General features: G+C 44.0%; 1 protein-coding gene across 1 annotated transcript in view; it reads right to left on the bottom strand.

Annotated features, from left to right (window-relative positions):
* DRG2 (developmentally regulated GTP binding protein 2) overlaps positions 1–19,156 on the bottom strand; it is an 808,865-nt gene that overhangs the window by 664,184 nt on the left and 125,525 nt on the right. Inside the window, exon 3 of the mRNA XM_044089666.1 lies at positions 6,984–7,073. Coding sequence (XP_043945601.1) covers positions 6,984–7,073 — 90 coding nt within the window. The remainder of the gene's footprint in view (positions 1–6,983; positions 7,074–19,156) is intronic.

Here is a 19,156-nt window from a genome sequence, read left to right as displayed (position 1 = left end):
TCGTCTGCCAGAGTATTTATCTTTCCTGGCAGGAACTGCGCTTGCAGATGAACTTGATAAGTTATAGCCGTGTTCCACAAGGTCATGGCTTGCCTGCATAGGGGGTAAAAATGAGTGCCCCTTGCTTGTTTATGTACCAGATCACTGTGGTGTTGTCTGTCCTTAATAGTAATTGTCCTGGATACAGAAGGTCCTTGAAAGATGTTAGGGCATTTTGTACAGCCAACATCTTTTTGATTGATGTGAAGAGGCATTTGTTCTGTGGTCCTTTTGCCCTGAATACATTTTCCTGCCATGTGTGCTCCCCAGGCGTAATCCGAGGTGTCTGTTATAGTCTGCCTGGCTGTGGGAAGAGTGAAGGGCTGACCCTTGTTGAGGTGACATGCCTGTGCCCACCATCGAAACTCCTGTTGTAGGCAGGGAATTACAGGTATTATTATCTCCAAGCTGTGAGAATGTTGAGACCAAACACTTTTTAGGTACCACTGTAATTTCCTCATATGCAGTCTTGCATATGGAATTAGTAGAATGCAGGATGCCATGAATCCCAAGGCCTGCAGAATTTTTCTTGCAGGGAGTTTGGATTTTGTTGACATCAATTGAAAATACTGAGTCAGTTGTCCTTGTTTGTCTGGCATGAGATAAGCCATCTGGGCCGCTGTATTTAAGCTGGCACACAGGAATATTATCTCTTGTGAGTGCACTAGTTTTGATTTCTTTTCGTTTACTGTATACCCTAGGCAACTTAATCTTTTTATGAATGCCAGATGCTGTAGAAGAATGTCCTTGCTCTCTGCTTGAATCAGGCAGTCGTCCAGATATGGATATATTTGAATTCCTTTTTGTCTGCAAAATGCAATTACTGGTGCCAGGCACTTGGTAAAGATCCCAGGCGCAGTAGATAAGCTAAAGGGCAGTGCAGAGAATTGGTAGTGCATTGAACCAGCTATGAATCTGAGGTATCTTCTGCAATTTTGTCTGATAGGGACATGCAGGTATGCCTCTTTGAGGTCCAAAGTAACAAGCCAAGCTTTCTTGCCCAACATGGGAAGGAGCTGTTGTAGTCTCAGCATTTTGAATTTCGGAACATCCAGGTAAGTATTTAGAGTGGAAAGGTCCAGAATGGGTCTCCAGGCTTTGTTCTTTCTGGGTACCAGGAATAGTCTTGAGTAAAATCCTTGTCCTTTTTCCTGCTGTGGTACTTTTTGAATAGCTCTCATGTCCATGAGAGCTGTTATTTGTTTTTGTGCCTCTGCCCATTGATTTTGTGGCAGGTCTGGCATTCCTTTTAGCCTTGGAAAAGTGTGAAAGTGGAACCTGTAACCTTGAGACACAATATTCAGTACCCATTTGTCTTGTGTGATTATATGCCAGTTTTCAGAATAAAGTGCTAGTTTCCCCCCTAAGGGAGATTCCCAAAGGAAAGAGTTTGGCATTGGAAGGGGGAAGTCATTGGGACGGTTTCCTGTAAGGTTGTGACTTATCCTCACCTCGTTTTGGGTTTGAAGCAAACCACTGTCATGGTCTGTAAGAACCTTGTGGCCGAGATCTGCCTCTTGGGCGTCTGTATATGCCTCTTTGTGGCCTGACACTGGAATGGACCAATTCTTAGTAGGCCAATTTCTGCTAAATCGTGCTGGCTGTACCTGTAAGAAATCCTTTACTGTCTGCATAGAGTTTGCCTTATCCTCCATTTTCTTTTAATACCTCTTTTGCCTTAATACCAAATAAAGTATCTTGCTGCAAAGGAGCATCCAATAATTTTGCCTTAACATGATCAGGTAAACTTTGTTCTTTTAACCAAGCATGCCTTCGAATCACAGATCCTGTAACTGCTGATCTGCAAGAAGTTTCTAATGAATCAAAACCACATTGCAAAGTATGCTTTCCCACTTATTCAGCTACATGCAATAAATCCTGCATTTCCTTACAGTCAGGTTGTTCTGCATTTACACTCATTTTCTGTTTTAAGAGAGACAGTAGATATTGTTGATACTTAAGCATGTGAAATTGGAAATTCAGAGCTCTCGCTGCTAAAGTTGCAGAGGTGTTAACTTTCTTTCCCCATCTATCTAATGCTCTAGAGTCCCTATCCAAGGGAACTGGATTCTTAGCCGTGGAAGCCTTAACCCCTTTGGGACCCTGGGAAATAGTTTCTGGGTCTGCAACAGGGTTTTTATAAAGAAATTTGTGAGAGTCAGGGACTCTGTAGTATCTGTCTGGCTTGACTGGAGCTGGGGGTAAAGAATCAGGGTTTAAACTAGATTCAGTGAACACATCATCCACAATGTCCAACACTGGCGGAATAGCAAGAGGCCTGTGCTGAGGTAGCAAAAGAAAGTCTCTGAGCCTTTTCTTGGATTCTGAGTAATCCTGGCCCTCCCAATGGAAATGCTCCCTCATGGTATGTAAAGTTTCCCCAAAAGAGTAATCCTCAGGAGGGGAGGCTGAAGGAATGGATTCTTCAGCATCAGAATCCTCATAGGGGGGTAAAGAATATCCCTGGTCTGAAGAGGAATCAGAATATATAGAAACGTGGTCAGAGGAATCATAGTCTGCATCCTGCCTAGGCCTTTTATCAGGAGGGGGATGGGAACCCCTGATAAGAGTTATCAAGTCTTCGGCCATCTTGAGCATCTGTTTTTTAGGCATGGAGGCCTGTCAAGGTTAACGCTGTACTTGCTTCTTTGTCTTTAGTGTAGGCTTAGTCTTGGCTGTAGTAGTAGTAATGGTAAGTTTAGTAGGCCTGAGAACACCCTCAGAAGCCAGTGCCTGCTCAGCGGCTCCGGACCCATCTGAAAGGTTAATCTCCATAGGCCCAACACCTTGAGGCTCCAGAAACCTAGGCACCTCCACGTGGGAGTCGGACGCTGCCTGTGGTACTGAGGTAGCGGGAGTCAGGGGCTGCGAAAGCGCCTCACTGAAAACCGGTGAACCAGCGACTGGCCTAGAAGAGGTTTCGTCATCAGTTTTGGGCCTCGGATGACTTTCCTTATCTTTATCTTTGCGTTTTTTATGCATACCGGTCGTCGGTTGTTCTGACGGCATTGTGTAATTAAACCTTCGCCCAAAGTAATGGCGAGCAAAATCAAATAGACGTTTAATACTGCATTTGTTAAATCTAGCACAAAACCGACAACTAGTGACGTCGTGATCTGGGCCTAGGCATGGAATACAGTAAGAATGAAAATCCTTATGAGGTATTTGCTTCCTACAAGAAATACAATTATTAACTTTTTCTGAACAAGGGTCAGCCTTTCACTCTTCCCACAGCCAGGCAGACTATAACATCAGATGCCTCGGATTACACCTGGGGAGTACACATGACAGGAAATTGTATTCAGGGCAAATGGACCACAGAACAAATGTCTCTTCACATCAATCAAAAAAAGATGTTGGCTGTACAAAATGCCCTAACAGCTTTCAAGGACCTTCTGTATCCAGGACACTTGTGTCCCCACTGGACAGAGGCATCGGGTTCCGATTTGTCTAAACAAAGGCTAAACTCATGGCTAAGCTTATAAGGGCCTCAGGGCCAATAGCCTGGTAACTTCCTATGATCTATGCAACACTTCCAACCAAAAATCCTAAATCTACTAATTTAAGAGCCATACACGTCTGCACATTGTTTCATTACGAATTGCATATTTAATCTCTCAATCTCTTCTAAACTCTTCTGATTAATTGCTACAGTTATTGTGCAATATTTTATACACCCGCCTAAATTATTCCTTTTTAAACACAGGTTCTGTTCTAGATTCAATTAAAAACTCAACACAGGTCCTTCATTTAGGATTCCCCTATTTCTTTCTCTTTATCTAAACTCCAATATCAATCCCCGACAGCAAAAGGCAATCACTAGCCAGCAATCTAAATATCTTATTGACCTCTTCTCATTCTATTACCCTTCCCTCTCTATTTGGTTCCAATAACTTGGTACCTTTGCCATCTTCCTCCAGTAAATTACAGTCCCCTCTTGCCTATTCACTATACCCCAAATTACAGTCATCCCTATCAGGAGAATTTCCTTTCTCCATTCCGTGTTGCCTTAGTTAACTGCCTTTAAGGATCTGTGTCCAAAATCGCATTATTTCCTTATTTCATGAATTACCACACAGACACGCACACACACAGACACATGCACACACAGACACATACACACAGGACGCGCGCACACACAGGACGCGCGCACACACAGGACGCACGCACACACACACAGGATGCACGCACAGGACGCACAGACGCGCACACACAGATGCACGCGCACATGCACGCGCACACAGACGCACGCACAGACGTGGGCACAGACGCACGCACACAGACGCACACAGATGCACACACTGGATGCACACAGGACGCATACACACACGACCTTGCACGACGACAGCTACAGCACACACGACGCTACAAGACACACGACGACAGACACACACGCACAGCACACACACGACAGCACACACACGCACACACGACGCGCGCACACACACGACGCGCGCACACACACGACGCGCGCACACACACACAGACGCGCACAGACGCACGCACGCGCAGACGCATGTGCACACAAAGAGACGCACGCACACACACAGACACGCACACACACACACAGGACACACACACAGGACGCACACACCCACAGGACACACACACAGGACGCACACACAGGACGCACGCACACACACAGGACGCACGCATACACAGGACGCACGCATACACACACAGAACACACACACACAGACACACACAGACACACACAGACACACACAGACACACACAGACACACAGACACACACAGACACACACAGACACACACAGACACACACAGACACACACAGACACACACAGACACACACAGACACACACAGACACACACAGACACACACACACAGACTCTTAATTACTATCCACAACTTCTCTTCTCTTATGGTTAAAAATATGCCTGACTTACATATAAAACTAAATGGATTCAAACATTTTTACTGTGTGTATCTTCCTATCTACATCCATGGGCAAGAGATTCCAGTTTCTCAACTTTTGTTATCTTTTGTTAGCTTATTTCCACACATCCTTAGCTGCCATAACAGAACTTTTTATCCATACTCCTAAATACTTTATTTTATCATGTCCCACTATACATGGGTACTGCTAAAACAATTCACGTGTGAGGACCTACTTTAAAGCTACAGCCTTTGTTTTATCTTCATTAATTTTATAGCCTGAAAAAAAAAACACACACACACACACACGGAAGTGTCTCAGAATGTTTCACAACACTGAAATGTCCTTTTCTGGCTCCATCAGGTAAAAAAGCAAACATTTCTTGAATACCATACCAACTACATCCTTGAATTTCTGAGTCCCTTATCTTCTTTGCCAATGGTTCTAAATACAACACAAATAAAGGGGAAAGAAGACATCCTGCCTGGTACCTGTGCTCAAACACAACTTGATGAGTGGAAACAACTTTATTTTTTGCCTATTGATACAATTATTTGGTGGATATATGAGGCAACAGGAAATACCAATACTTCCAATTCCATACTCATAAAATCCTAGCTTACTCTATCAAATGCTTTCTCTGCATCAAGATCCAACAATAACAGCGGTATTTTCTTACATTCTGCTTCCCTCTGAATCATCATTGTTCTAGTAATATTTTCAAATATCTGCTTTCCCTCCACAAAACCACACTGGTCCAGATCTTTCAATTTTGGCATCTCTTTTGCCATTCTTTTAGCCATTATAGATAAACAACAAAATGAAATTGGATCAGATGGGTCTTTACTATCTTTAGGTATCACACCCATCACAGCTTTTTTTTCAGGACGTTGGTTCATTCCTCACCTTTTAAAATACTGTTAAACAAAATATTACAAATCGTTATCACTTTCTTCTCTCCTAGCTTCCAAATGTCCACCAGAATATGATCTATTACTGGAGACTTTCCTGCAGATTGGTTATACATCACCATTTGTATCTCATCTTCTCCCATGAAAACTGTTAATTGTTGAGCTTCATCTACCTCTAACCTTGACATATTTAATTCCTCCATAAATATTTCCATTTATGCTTTTTCTTGGTTCCCCACTGCTCTGCTTTATGCAGATTTTCATAAAATTTCTGAAATATCTCTAATCCCTCTACATGATATATGGTTATTTTTCTTGTTATAGGCTCTCTCAGCTTGGCAACAGCCCTTTCTAATTTCTGCTGCCCTAGACGTTATGCCCAAAGTTACTGTGCTCTGGAGTTATCACCAGAAAACAGTTTCTTAACAGCAAACTTTATAAAACTAATGCATATTATCCAGGCACTCCCTTACTTTCTCTTGTACCTCTTCTTGTCAGTGATGCCCTGTTATTAGTATTAAATCTATAACAGGCAAACATTTTTTTTTCAGCTTTTGACTTTCAGGAAATCAACTGTGCGGCTTCTGTATTTGGATTTTTGATTAGTACGAACATGCCACGGATATCCGGTGGTGGTGCTGCGGTAGCGCTGTCGCCTCACAGACATTGCCTGTTCAATTCTCAGTTAGAGCGTCTTCTGTGTGGCGACATGCGTGAATGGGCGTTCCTTCGTTGAAGGTTGTGCGTTAGGCCCGGCAAGCCAGCACGTAAAAATCTACTGCCAATCATTAGCGGACCGGAGTTCCGCTGTGGCGACCCCTAACCGGGAAAAGCCGAAAGACACAAACTAACATGACACTGATCATACAGAAAGGCAACATACAGATCATCAATTTGTGAATACTGCAGTGAAGAGCAAGTACAACATTAGCACTCCAATTTGTTTAGAAACAGCTATGTGCTAACATTTACCTCTATCAAGATCAAAGTCACGAAATGAAAACTATAGTGAATTTTTTTTCATGTTACAACAGACTTCAACACTATGTATTACATCAGGATGTGTTTCCACCTATTCAGAATCAAAGATTATTAAATAAAAATGAAAAATAAATGACAAATCAGTCTCCTTACCACTATGACACCAGGAATACATGTCAAAGTTGTGAACTCATATGAAGCAGCTTCACTGGCAGTAGAAGTCATCAGGCTCAAAAAGGTGGACTAAAATTGAGAGGAAAAGGGAAAAAGTTCAGAAGCAACCAGACAGGATAAACAGCAGGAAAAAAAATTAAAGTATGCATGGCTTCAATCATTCATTCACACGATTGCCTGATTAAATTGATAAATTTTATGCCTTACCTAGGATTAAAAGAAAGGGATTTTAATTGTTCATTTGTGCTATGCTAATAAAACATTAACATTTATTTTTTTACTATGCAAATGGAAACTCCAGGCATAATTAAGCCACAAAAGCATTACCTGTCCACATTCAAAATGCTAGCTACCTTTTAACCATTAAAATCATTAAAAAAAGTAAGACCCCCAAATACTCTGACAGAAATAGCGGGTGAGCAAATAGGTTTAACTAAGGATAGAATTTTTTTGGAGTTGGAATACAGGATCTGAATTGCTATAGACATATAAAGGCCTTAAGTTTAATTCTGGTTGCTGCCAAAGAAGCAATTACTAGAAAATGCAAACCAAAGCCTAAATCAACTGTATTTAAAGTACTGAATACTGAAACTGAGATAAAAGAACAGGAAGTGGGATCTCTAGGAAAGGGTAGGAGGAAATTAGATAGAAAAAATGGAAAATGTATGAAAAAAACAAACAGAATAATGTTTTGGAGAAGGAGTGAATTTTAAGGGAAGGCAGAAATTGAGCAATTTATTTAATGTTGATGGATAATAATTTTATTTAAAAATATATGCGATATATATAATGTTTGTAATTGGGAACATGGCCTAGTAACCTTCTATGAACCTAACAGCCCTACAGCCATTACAAGACTAGCCATATTTATCTCAAGTTTGTAGAGGTAAGGGTCCATGGTAGCGAATAACTTCCTCTGTCGAAGAGGGACATGGGCGCTACCCCAGGAGTGAATTTGTGGTCATTCATCCATGAATCTAGGTTGCGTTTGAAGAGAGTAAGGGATGGGTTCTGTTTCATTTGAACTGGACGCTTGTTCCAGAGAAGTGGTAGTCTCTGGGAGATGTCTCTCACTCCCCAGCATGACCCGTTCATGCCTTAGGAAAGATCAAGATCCTGGGAGCGAGTGACCCTCTACATTTTGATTTATGAATATGTAGCATTTCCATCAGGGGTGGGTCAGATACTGCCTGTAAGCCAGGCACAAGTCACCCCTTAGCAACCTGTAGGAGACAGAATACAGTGATGGGGCTTTCAGTCTTCTTGCATAAGACTTGCTTTGGGTATCCTGTTATTTCTTGGTGAGAAACCTTTGTGGTCTCTCCAACTGTTGTTGCAGATGTCTGGTGAGGTACATGCAAAAGGGAGCATTGTGCTCAATTACTGGTCTGATGAGGGCCAAGTGTAATGGAATTATAACATCCTTATATCAAGATGAAATGGCTTTCCTTATAAGATGTACCACATAGGATTTCCTTACTATTATGGATATGTGGTGGTCAAAGTTCAGGTCGCTGTCAACGCCGAGTACCCAAATCACGTACCACTGGGTCTAAACTTGGGGACGGTGCTGTCTATTAGCAGGGATGTCAGCTTTTGCAAAATGAATAATGCATTTTTTTGCATTTAGCTTTAGTCTGTGGCTTTGACACCAATCATTTCAGTTAACTCTGTCTGCAGTATATTACCATTGCTGGGGGACTCTGGGATTGCTCATAATTTGCAATTGTCAGCCAACTTGGTCAGCCATAGGCAGTCCAAGTTTGCCTGGACTTCTGAGAAATGCATTGCAAACAGTAAGGGGCCCAGCAGAGAAACCTGTAGTACGCCACTAGTGACTGGTCTTTTGCTAGAGGTAAAGTCACCCACTTTGACAGCATGTGTCGTGCTGGTGAGCCAGTTGGCTATCCATCTGGAGATGTGGGGGTTAATTCTCAATTGGGAGAGTTTCTCTATAATACCCAAGTGAGGGATTGTGTCAAATATGGGGGTTAATTCTCAATTGGGAGAGTTTCTCTATAATACCCAAGTGAGGGATTTGTGTCAAATGCCTTGGCTAGATCAATATAGGCAGGATTCACAGTCTTTCCCTCATCCAGGACTTTTGTGACTTTCTCAAAGTCAACCATGTGTGACTACCTTTAACTAATCCAAACTAGGTTGGGTCCAGAGTTTGGGGATTACCTATGTCCTTAATATGGTCCTTAATTTTTTCCATGGCCATGCAGATGAAGCTAGTCAAGCTTATGGGTCTATAATTCCCAGGGTCGGTTGATGGTCCCACTTTATGCAGAGGAATTACTGTTGCTGTCCTCCATTCTGCCAGAATATAACCAGTTCACAGGCTGTGGTTAAACAGGGATTGAAGTGGGTCTGCTAGGTCACATTTTAAGTTATTTAAAAGGCAACCAGGAATAGTGTCTGGTCCCACTGATGCTGTGTTTTTGGCCTAGGAGAATGCTGCGATGACCTGCTCTCTTGAGATAATAGGCTGAGGAATGGTGGCAGGCATACTTTGGTGAATGACTGGAGAGGACAGTGGGGTGAAGTTCGCTCCAAAATATTTCGCGTAGCAGGTTGGCTACTTCCCCCAGTTGAGTATGGGTGGTGACATCCAGAACCAGTTCAGCGCATAAATGAGTATTCTCTTCTAGATTTCAGACGTGCTATGCTTTCTTCTATATAAATGTAAGTTTCCCTATGTCTTAAAAGATAACTCAATAAAAGGTGTTAAAGAAAAGCAAAACCCAAGTATTAAACAAATGATTCAACTATGCAATCCTCAGTCTCACTCCCCCTCCCACATAGATATACATTCCAAAATTCCTTCACAAAAGTTCAACTGTTCCATTAAGTCAACTCATTACCTGAAAGCTACTCTTCTGTTCAAAATTAGCTCCCTTGCTCTTGTACATGTTATAACAGCTACTGTTACCTCTTCTCAATATGTGGCAAGTTCCTCCCTTTCTTACCTTTCTCCTCCTTTTGTTAATAAGCAGCAGGTTCCTCCCTTTCTTACTTTTCTCCTCCTTTCCCAGGGTCAAAGACATTAAGTCTTAAAGTCCATCTACTCTCTTTTACTGTGCATCTCTCTCTTTCTCTGTTGTAGCTGTCTGTCTCTTACTCATTCTGCATCCCAAATATTCAGATAGCATTTCCATTACAATTACCATTTTCTCAAACAGGACACCAGCCTTAAACCCTCTAAGTCTCCTACTTTGTTGTTAGCACAAATCTAATTCAAGACATTGTCATCTATTTAAAATTCATATCCTTGGATGCATTCCCAACCACTAAACTTTGGTTGCTATACTTCTAAACCCTCTTCCAAAATGGTCAAACTCCGCAACACAACACTTTGTATCTAGATATACAGCAGATCGTATCCAAACTGGTGAGAAAACACTTTTCTTTCCAGTTTCTCCCAGCACTCCTCACCTCTATGTAACTTGTATACACTACCATAGTAATGCATTTTTTTTCGGTAACGCATGGAAGTTTTCTTTCTTTGTGGTACACTCAACATTCAATCATCCTTTGCATCCTGTCAGTCCAGGCTATTCAACCTGACACCCACTTCAAGACTAACATATAGAATGAACTTGTAAGACTGAGTAAATTTGTCTGCTGAAATCCAAGTAGTTTCCAAAATCTGCTGCTCCTGCAGATAAGAAACTACAAGTCCAAGATTCACAAATGCTAGAAAAGAGCTGTAGCTCATTGTGAAAGTATAATTTTTTTATTACACCACAAAACAAGCCAGCACCAAACAAAACCAAACACACCAACATTTTTAAAACCACTTCACAGACTTCATTAGGCTAGAACATGAAAGTGCAACGTGACAAAAAATAAGAAGTTATGTACCTACCATAACGTTCCATGTTATAGGTTCATAGGTTTATACTAGGCTATCTGCCCTAAGGCATTTATAAGCCTAGCCCAAATTTTTGTGGCTTACGCCACCCCTTATATGAAAAAATACTGTGCCCATTAGTTTGTTGTGCCTCTGTCCAGCAGTGACACAGAGATGATTCCCGGGGTAAACCTACGATCTCCCATCCACAGGTCAAGATTTCTCTTGAACAGAGCCAGCGAGGTGCTCTGCCTCACATGGACCGGGATTTTATTCCACAGCATAGGGAGTCTCTGAGTGATAAATCTATCCCTCCAGCACGTCCTATTTATATCCGTGCTAAGGTTTAAGTCGCTTGCTCTAGTGGTTTTGGTGGATTTGGATTTTTTGAGGTGGAGCATGTCCATTAATTCCGGGTTGGACATGGCCTTGTATGTCAGGCACATGTCACCTCTGAGCAGACGGTATGCGACTGAATAGAGCTGGAGTTTCTTCAATCTGGTAGCATATGACTGATTTTGGAGTCCCTTTATCCTTTTGGTGAGGAACTTTTGGGGTCGCTCCAATTGCTGCAGATGTTGGGTGAGATACATCCCGAATGGGGCATTGTACTCGATCATTGGTCTGATAAGTGAAGAGTACAGGGGAACAATGACCTCACTAGATCTGGATGTGATGTTAGTTGTCTTCTCTCGCCTTCTTTCTTGCTGGATGGGATCGGAGCCGATCCTCTGATCTGACTCGGCACTTGCTAAGCTCGAGAGCTAATTTTACCAGCTTGAGGCAACCCTATATCCCATGATGCAAGGCGTGACTACCCCAGATCTCGTTTGGTAGCTATGAAAAAACCCTGCCAGTAACCTTCTTCCCAGAAAGGAAGAGGAGGAACTAAATGCGGAAAGAAACAAAGCAAATAACCACTAGAGACTAGTGACACTTCCTACTGGGGGTCCATAGAAAGAATGAACTGTACCCAGCGAAGAGTACAACTTCAAGGTCTGTCCAGGCTAGGGGGAAGGAGGGAGGGACGCAAGAAAGAAGGCGAGAGAAGACAACTAACATGGAACATTATGGTAGGTACATAACTTCTTAATGTTAAGTTGTCAAACTCGCCTTCATTCCTGCTGGATGGGACCGCGTCCCTAGCACCTCTATCCTGGGTGGCTCAATGGAACAGACTTTTGAGAACTGTGGAACCAAACTTAGCCCTGTCCCTGGAGACCAAGTCCAATTTATAATGACACACAAAGGTGTGAGGAGTGGCCCAAGTGGCTGCTGCACAAATGGTGTCAATAGGCAGCCTATCCTGAAATGCTGTGGAAGTGGCTAGGCGCCTGGTAGAATGTGCGTTTGGTTTCGAGGGCAGTTGCTTGCCCCTAAGGAGATAAACATGAGAAATGATAGAAGACAGCCATCTGGATAAGGTCACCTTGGAGACCGGAAGACCCTTCCTGTTTTCTGCATAAGAAAGAAACAGTTGATCAGATTTTCTGAATTGTTTAGTTCTGTCCAAATAATATCTGAGTTGGCGATGGACATCCAAACAATGAAGTTTCTGTTCCGCTCCGTCAGAATAATTAGGGAAAAAAACTGGCAATTCAATAGATTGGTTAATATTCGTCTGGGAAGCAACCTTGGGCAAAAAAGATGGATTAGTTCTTAAAGACACTCTATCTTTGTGGAACACCAAGTATGGGGGACGGGCACAGAGAGCGTGAAGTTAAGACACCCTCCTGGCTGAAGTAACAGCAACCAGAAAAACTGTCTTCCAAGAAAGAAATTTCAATGAGCATGTAGCAGCCGGTTCAAAGGGGGGCAGAATCAAGGATGCCAGCATTAAATTTAGGTCCCATTCCGGAGGGGGATCTTTGACTGGGGGTTTCAGCAGAAAGATCCCTCTAAGAAAGGCTTTGCAAAGCTTGTGAGACATTATGTTTTGATCCGCTAAGCCAACATGAAAATTTGAGATCGCTGCCAGCTGAACCTTAACTGTCAAGGAAGAAGAGCCCGATTGAAAAATCTCAGCTAGGAAGTCCAAGACTGACTGCACTGGAGAGTAAAGGGATCTATGTCTCTGGACTTTGCCCAGAAGGAAAAACGCTGCCATTTACTAGCATAAATCCTTCTGGTAGAGGACTTTAGAGAAGCTACTATGATATCTTGCACGGGATTAGAAATCATAGGAAGCCTGGCTAAGGAAGGAGCAACCAAGCAGTGAGGTTGAGAGAATGAATGGCCTGGTGCAGATGACCCGAATGGTGGGTCAGAAGATCTGGAATTGGATCCAGATGCCAAGGCTGAACCAAGAGATGATGATGTAGGGACGGAAACCAAATTTGTCGAGGCCAGTAAGGGGCAATGAGAATCAATTTGGCTCTCAAGACGGTAGCTTTCTGAATCTCTTAAAGTATCAGTGGGAATGGAGGAAAGGCATAAAGAAGTCCCCGGGGCCAATCCTGGGTTAGAGCGTCACTGGGGGGATGGCCTGGTAGTGGAAAGAGGGAGAAGTCGTCTGGGCATTTGCTGTTTTGGGGTATAGCAAAAAGGTCGCAGCAAGGGACGCCCCACTTCTGAAAAATCTCGTCCACTACTGATTGTTTGAGAGACCACTCGTGTGGCAAGAGAATACCTCTGCTCAGACTGTCCGCTAAGAGGTTGGATTTCCTGGGGATATGCGTTGCTATCAGAAACCGATGAGAGGAGATTGCCCATTGCCAAAGTCTGAGAGCTTCTTGACACAGTGGATAGGACTTGGTCCCGCCCTGTTTGTTGATATACCAGACTACAGACATGTTGTCCGTCTGAACTGCAATAGTCCCTAAAGGAAGAAAGTCGCTGAGGGCTTGCAACGTTAAAAGCACCACTCTCATCTCTAGGACATTTATGTGCAGATGGTATTCTATGGGTTGCCAAGTCCCATGGACCATCCTGCCCTGATAATGCCCCCCCACACCCGATCAGAGAGGCATCCGAAGTGACTGTGGCAACCGGAACTGGGGGAACAAACAGTCGGCCCTGATGGAGTTGTGGAGAAGACATCCACCAGGTTAGGTCACTCTTGCAGGATTGCGTCACGAAGATCTCGTGGCGCATGGGAAGCTGCTGGAATGACCATTGGGTGAACAACATCCACTGCAGAAGACACATGTGGAAGCGAGCTAAAGGAAGCAGTACGATGGCCGCAGCCGTAAGACCTAGCACCTACAGGACAAATCTGGCCTTGATCTTTTTGCTGAGTAGTATGATCTGAACATACTTTTGGATGTCCAGAATTCTTTGGTTTGTGAGTCTTGCTGACATCCCGACAGTGTCTAATTCTGCGCCTATAAAGGTAATAGATTGGCAAGGAGACAATGAAGATTTTTCAAAGTTTATAGAGATCCCTAACTGGTTTCAGATGTGAAGAGTGTAGTCCCTGGCCTTGAGAAGTTGATGCCTGGTGGTGGCAGAGAGGAGCCAGTCGTCTAGATATGGAAACACCTGGAATCCTTGACGTCTCAGGTGAGCCGTGACCACTGCCATGCATTTGGTGAACACTCTGGGGGCTGTAGTGAGGCCAAAGGGCAGGGCTCTGAATTGAAAATGACTGGTCCCCAGCCGAAAGTGGAGAAACCTTCTGGAGCGCCTGTGAATTTTTATGTGATAGTACGCATCCTGAAGGTCTATTGAGCACATCCAGTTGTCCTTGCCCAAAAAGGGTAGAATGGACTGAAGCGTGACCATCTGGAACCTTGCCTTCTTGACAAACTTGTTTAGTTTGCTGAGGTCTAAAATTGGTCTCCAATCTCCCGTCTTTTGGGGACCAAAAAGAATCTTGAGTAGATTCCGGATCCTACTTGGTCTGCTGGCACTAGTTGGATGGCTCTTTTTGCTAGGAGCTTAGATACCTCCAGCTTTGCCAATTCCCTTAGACCGGGTTAAACATCTGGAAGGGATTGATGAGGAACGGGATATCTCTCAAAAGGGATATTGTAACCCTCGGATATGATCGACTGTACCCATTTGTCTTGAGAAAGGGAACGCCAGGCTGTTGGGTACAGCGACAATCTTCCCCCGACTGCCTCCAAGGGAGGACAGTCGGGCAAGACCTCAGGGATGCTGGAAGGGTTTATCAGAGAGAGGCTCCCTGCTACCCTGATTCTGCGGACCCCCTCTGCCCGTAGGGCGGCGTCTATTGTTATTACCCCCTCTGCCTCTGGGGGTAAACTGACCACGTGCATCCAGCGTGACTCCCTGAGATTTACGAAACCACATTTCCCCCCCCTTCTGACCTTTGGGATAGGGTCTTGAAGGGGTGGAGAAATGGACTCCCACGGCAGAAAGAGTCTTGCCGTCTTGCTCACACCTGGTCAATGTGTCCTTCACCTGAGGCCCGAACAAAGCCGAACCATCGAAGGGCGTATTAGTGAAGGACGCCTTAAAGGGATCCGCGAAATTACAAAGCCGCATCCAGGAGTGATGCCTAAGTGCCACTCCTGTGCCTGCTACTGCCCATCGGCTGCATAAGAAATGAGCCGCATGGAGGAGTTAGTTATAGAATTTAGGATTCCTAGCTGTGAGGCAATCTTTTCTTGAGCCCCAGCAGCTGACGGATCCTGAACTACCTCACCTAGTTCCTTGAGAATGTCTCCCTGAAGCCGGGTAAAGTGACAGAGATAGTTCAGCGAGCGCATAGCAAAGGACGCTGAAGAAAACATCCGCTTACCGTACCTATCCATGGTCCTAGAGTCCTTGTTAGGAGGACGGACAGGTACAGAAGGATCGGCAAGTTCCTTCTTGGTGACAGCCGCCACCACCATGGCATCAACAGGGACACCCTTGGTAAGAAACTGTTTGTCTGCGGGGGCAGTGATGAATTTAGGCGGCCTCCTGGGGACTGGTTCCACAGAATCCGGGGCCGCCCATGCCTTTCGAGCCACCACTTGCATGAGCGGGTCGAAAGGCGGAGACACCCAGGAGGTGGAAGGTCGAGATCCAAAAGCCTCCAGGTATACCGACTCATCCTCGGAGGAATTAATGGAAGGCCAGTTCCCCCTCTGCTTAAGGAGTTCCAGGATGTCTGAAAAGGAGACATCCTCAGAGGGGGACTGTGGGGAACCCACTGACTCATCTAAGTCGGTATCTGATGTCGTAGACTCGGGGGAGTCTGTGTGCTTCCTCTTGCACGTCCTCTTACGCAGGGGTTCTCCGGAAGGATCAGGAGAAACCTCGGAAGAGGAAGTTCTTCCCAATGGGGAAACCTGGGGCGATGGATCTCTGGGCCCGGGAGCAAGAGAATGGCAAGAGACATCAACAGGCACTGAAGAGGGAGGAGCTAATGGAATTGACCGTTGACTCAGCTCCGGGGCTAGAACACTCCTCATCACCTCAAAGGCTCCCCTCCCAGGGAGGCCAGAAGACTCCCGCTCCGAAGAGACAGGAATCCCCGGTCCCACCGAAAAAGAAGGCTCCGAGGCCGATGTCGGTGCCGAGCTCACCAATGCCGAAGCTCCAAGAGGGAGAGCGGGGTCGGACAAGGGTCCGATGCCACTCGCCCCCTCGGAGGAGTTGGAGCCACCGCCGAAGGCTTAAGAACCACAGCCTGGGCTTTGCCGACTCAGTCTTGGTCGGGGAACCCTCTGGCTTCAACAAGCCACGAAGAATTAACTTGTTACGACGTTCCTGTAGGACTCTCTAGCTGAAGGAGTGACAAATAGCACAGGAGTCCTGCAGGTGTAAAGGCCCCAGGCAGTACACACAAGAAGTGTGACTGTCTGTCAGAGACATTTTCTGACAGCACGAGTCACACTTCTTGAAGCCTGAGACCTTTACTTCTTTTTACATGGTATGCCAAAACACAGACACACACCAGTCACACAGTTATCTAATAAAATATAGGGAAAAAACTGAAAAACGCACACACACTCCCTGACAGAAAAATTAATGGAAGGGAGGCTTAAGGCCTGAAGAGAGGAAAAACTATCCCTATATAAAGGAGAAAGGGAATATAGGGCAAGATAGTTAGGTATTAGTTAAAACTAACTTTTAAGAAAGGAAATCAGGAAAAAAGAAAACTTTTTTGACTGAACTTTAGTATAAAATACTACAATATTACCTGAGCTGGTAAAAGGAGATCTCTTCGCGAAGCAGCAAACGAGATCTGGGGTAGTCACGCCTTGCATCATGGGATATAGGGTTGCCTCGAGCTGGTAAAATTAGCTCTCGAGCTTAGCAAGTACCGAGTCGGAGCAGAGGATTGGCTCCGAACCCATCCAGCAAGAATGAAGGCGAGTTTGACAACTTAACATCATGATTTGCTCCAATAGCCAAGTATGTATTATGTGAATTAAATAAGCTGACCTGTGAAAATGTTAACTTCAGAATGTTATAACTCCAAATAATCAGTGAAAACTGGCACAGCAGCTCCAGGTGTCTGTCTGGCAGTGTACCTCATAGACTTTACAAACTGCTAATCAGCAGGACACTGTAATTCCTATAGTTTTATTCCTTCACAATTTCCACTTCAAATGATATGGTTAGAATATCAAATCAGCACATGCTTGTTCCTGGGTTGCTTATGAATCAAGATGCTTGTGACTCAGGCAATTTGAGTAACAAATGAATAAAATAAAATACATTAAATAAATTCTTCTGGTTACTCATGTGGTTCTCAACATTGTAATGTTACACAGCAGACCAACAAAGTCAAAGCAAATCTAGTAGTAGTGGGGCTCTTACAAGTGCCAGCAGCCTACAAGATGTTTCAAGCCCATTATTTTTTTAAACCAAACCAGTCTTTACTTGACTATCTTCTATATATCTACAGTTGAGTTTTCACATGGTCTTCCTCAGATAAAATACTTGAAATTATCACTGCTAAATAAGACAGTGGTGACCATAAACATTTCTTCTTTCAGGTGAAGTAATTGCGCAAACGTTGTTAATGACGTTGTATTTATAATTTGCAGAGGAACCCCACAGAAAATTGCCCACAAACTGACTTCAGTACATTACCACTTTTTCTCCTGATGTATAGCTAAGAAGTTAGATTGACTACTTTTCTTTCAACATGAAAGATACGGCAAAGCAGTCAAAAAAGAAGAACTAGTCTCCTTCTTTCAGCTGTTCCCATTAGGGGTCACCCAGCGGATAATCTCTTTCCACTTCTTCCAGTCCTCTGCATCTGGTCTGTCACACCAACCACCTGCATGTCCTCTCTCACCACATCCATGAACCTCATCTTAGGCCTTCCTCTTTCTCTTACATGGCAGCTCCATCCAAAGCATCCTTTTCCCAATATACACCCAGAATCCCTCCTCAGCACATGTCCGAACCCAACACAATCTTGCCTCTCTGGCTTTATCACCAAACTATACAACCTGAGCTGACCCTTGAATATACTTATTCCTAATCCTGTCCATCCTCGTCACATGCATTACAAATATTAACACCTTTAAAGACACGTCCAGTTCTGACTCCTGCCTTTTTGTCAATGCCAATGTCTCCAACCCATATAACATAGCTGGTCTCACTTCCCTCTTATAGACCTTCCCTTTCACTCTTACTGGTACTCGTTTGTCAGAAATCACTCCTGACACTTCTCCACCCACGCCATCCTGCCTGTACTCTCCTTCACCTCTCTTCCACACTCGCCATTATTCTGAACTGTAGAACCCAAGTATTTAAACTCATCCACCTTCGCCAACTCTAAGTCCACAAAGACACAATGCAATTCCTTCTCTGTACTTCTCCATCACCACTCTCAGAGCTAACATCAAAGAATGAGTGAAATATCTTCAAGATGTTTCACTGTTTTGAAACATTTCTGTGTACAACCTATTCTAAGACTTAACATCCTTGGTCACCTTAGTTTGACAAGAAACAAAGATTACCTACATAAATATAATGACAGATGCAGGATGGTTCACATCTGGAAGCAATAAAGACTTGCAGCTTGGCATCTTGCAGTTTTATCTTTCTCTCTGCCAAGTGGCCTTAATGCCCACATTTCATCCCCTTGAGATAAGGCACCACACACCCCTCATGCCCCAGTTATGAATTCATAGTGTGAAAGTTATTGGGGAGGGTGGACACAGGCAAAAGACAGAAATAATAAGAACAAAAGTGGGTGTTGGAGGGAAGTATACTACCACAGACCCCCCCCCCTTCTTACAGATCCAGAAATAGGAAAGTATAAATCCTATCCATGAAGAAGGTGGCATCCATCTCTGATAACCTTTAGAACATAGTCTCAAGCTACCTGCTTAAAACAGCACAGATGGATAAAGCCCAGACTATAATCCAGGTATGAATATCA

This window comes from Protopterus annectens, chromosome 12.part0 (assembly GCF_019279795.1).
Source record: "Protopterus annectens isolate FY-2018-M chromosome 12.part0, PAN1.0, whole genome shotgun sequence".
NCBI lineage: Eukaryota > Metazoa > Chordata > Ceratodontiformes > Protopteridae > Protopterus > Protopterus annectens.
The sequence above is the reverse complement of the archived record's forward strand: the minus strand, read 5'-3'. Positions and strand labels throughout refer to the sequence as shown.